The sequence below is a fragment of the Pteropus vampyrus genome, unplaced genomic scaffold (assembly GCF_000151845.1).
Source record: "Pteropus vampyrus isolate Shadow unplaced genomic scaffold, Pvam_2.0 Scaffold11, whole genome shotgun sequence".
In the NCBI taxonomy this organism is placed as follows: Eukaryota; Metazoa; Chordata; class Mammalia; order Chiroptera; family Pteropodidae; genus Pteropus; species Pteropus vampyrus.
The window spans coordinates 399,020-401,318 of record NW_011888792.1 but is presented as its reverse complement, the minus strand read 5'-3'; the positions used below and the strand labels follow the sequence as shown (position 1 = coordinate 401,318).

Genomic DNA, 2,299 nt, shown 5'->3' with positions numbered 1-2,299 from the left:
TTATTCAACTGGCTGTACCATTTTATATTCCCACCAGCAATGAATAAAGGTTTCAATTTATCTACATTCTCACCAACACTTGTTATTTTCTGATTTTTGTACTATAACCATCGTAGTGGATGTGAATTTCTTTTTTTAAATTTTTTAAACCATTTTTTAATTAATCAATTAATTTTTATTATTTTTATAACCCCATTCCCCGCCCCACTCCACACACACACACTTCCACCCCTGACCTATGGATGTTGCCGTCTCCTCTTAAAAACTGGATCTCTGAAGGTGGGCCGTCTCCTCTCACACGCTCGCGACACACACCCAGGGCCTGGCACCTCCTAGGGCCCGGCACACCTGGGGTATGGGCTATGGCTCAGCTGGGGCTCGAACCCAGGACCTTCTGTGTGTGAAGCAGACTTGCTAACCACTACTTTATGGAACCACCCCAATTTCTTAATAAATAATGATGTTGAGCATCTTTTCATGTGCTTATTGGCTACTTGTATATCTTCTTTGGAGAAATATCTTCAAATTCTTTGCCTGTTTTGTATTTGGGTTAATTGTTTTATTATTGAGTTATAAGAGTTCTTTATATATTCTAGGTATAGGTCCCTTATCAGATATATAATTTACAAATATTTTCAACTCATTCTGTGGGTTGCCTTGACATTATTTTTATTAACTGGTAAATCTGGACTTCTCTATATATAGATTTAATGCTTCCGTGCCCTCTTAACTGATTTGCATAAACTCTCTTTTCAGCCTCTATTTCTCTACCTTGCTCTCCAGTCTGTCCACGAGCCCCTTCAGGTACCTGAGGAATACCTGAAGCCATATGACTTTATCCAAGATAAGAACAGGCATTATTATGCAGGAATGGTGTCCCTTATGGATGAAGCAGTGGGAAATGTCACTGCAGCTTTAAAAAGCCATGGGCTCTGGAACAACACGGTGTTCATCTTCTCCACAGGTAAGCCTGTCAATAGGAAAATCATCTCTTGGCAAAGCTTAAGACATGGTACTCGATAAATGGAATGAAGACAAATTGGAGCATTTAGAAGTTCCTTATTAAAATAAATGCTAACTGCAAGAGTGGAGACATGATCATAATGGATAGAAAGATATGTCTAAGGAAAAAGAATTATGGGCTTTCCCCCTTTTCTTCAAATTTCAAAATATTCTGGGATTCTGCTTGAGAAAAGCATTCACTGAGTAAATATGAATGGACATCACTTATACGCAGGGCAGCTAGGCAGCGACTCCCTGAAGTGGCTTCTTTTTAGCAATCTCTACCATCCAGGCTCTGAAAATAGGTCTTATGCTGACTATATGGGTCTCCGTATCAATGCTGAGACAGATTGGTACTTTGTGAAGACAAATAAGAAATGGAGCCATTTAAATCTAGGCGAGAGTCTCCAAGTATAGATACTTTTATGTTAAAATTTTCTGACAATAAAAGTCATACATGTTGATTATAGAAAAAACAGAAAAGAAGGATGAAGGAAATTTTTTGAAAATCATTTTCATTATGGCAATGTCATTTTGACTTTTAATCTGTTATATGTGTGATTTCCCCCCCTCTTGTTAGATAGTTTTCTAACATTTTCCTGTGATGTGCTTTGGGTGTAGATGTTGGTTTATTCATCATGCTGTGTACTGAGCACTTTCTATCTGAAGATGCAGATCCTTTTGTTTGGGGAAATTTTCTGGTATTATTTATTTCAGAATTGTTTGACCCTCCATCCTACCTTTTTCCTATTCTGCCTTTACAGAACTCCTGTTATTTAGATATTGGATTAATACTCTAATTTTCTTATTTTTTTTTACTGTCTTATTTTCTTTATTTTTCTTCTATGGGGATATTTTCTTATTATTTTGTAACTGTTTGATTGAATTCATTGCAACCACCATATTTTTTAAATATCAAGAACTCTTCCCTTTTTGTGAAGTTCTGGTTTTACTTTATGAATGTAATATTATTTCTCCAAATCTTGTGCCCTTAACCATTAATTTTATATATGTGTGAGCATGTATGTAGGTGTGTCTCTGCATATACATATATTTTTAAGTTTACTTATATTCCCAATGTTGTGTATACCCAATGACCTTCTAAGGTCATTTGTATCTTTGTTTTGGATTGTCTTTCATGAAGGAGACTCAAAATTTCTAGTGATCATTGGCTAAAACTTAAAAATTCGACTCCAAGAGTGAGGTCAGGGCTTGTCGTCTGATGAATTTTAAAATGACTGTGTAAAGGGTATGAAGTGACATATTGCAGAATTAATCTGGTTATTGTACTTATAGT

General features: G+C 35.9%; 1 protein-coding gene across 1 annotated transcript in view; it reads left to right on the top strand.

Moving 5' to 3' along the window:
- The window catches only part of ARSB (arylsulfatase B), a 150,980-nt gene that overhangs the window by 32,046 nt on the left and 116,635 nt on the right, over positions 1–2,299 (top strand). Inside the window, exon 4 of the mRNA XM_011377272.2 lies at positions 757–964. Within this exon, the coding sequence (XP_011375574.1) occupies positions 757–964 (208 nt within the window). The remainder of the gene's footprint in view (positions 1–756; positions 965–2,299) is intronic.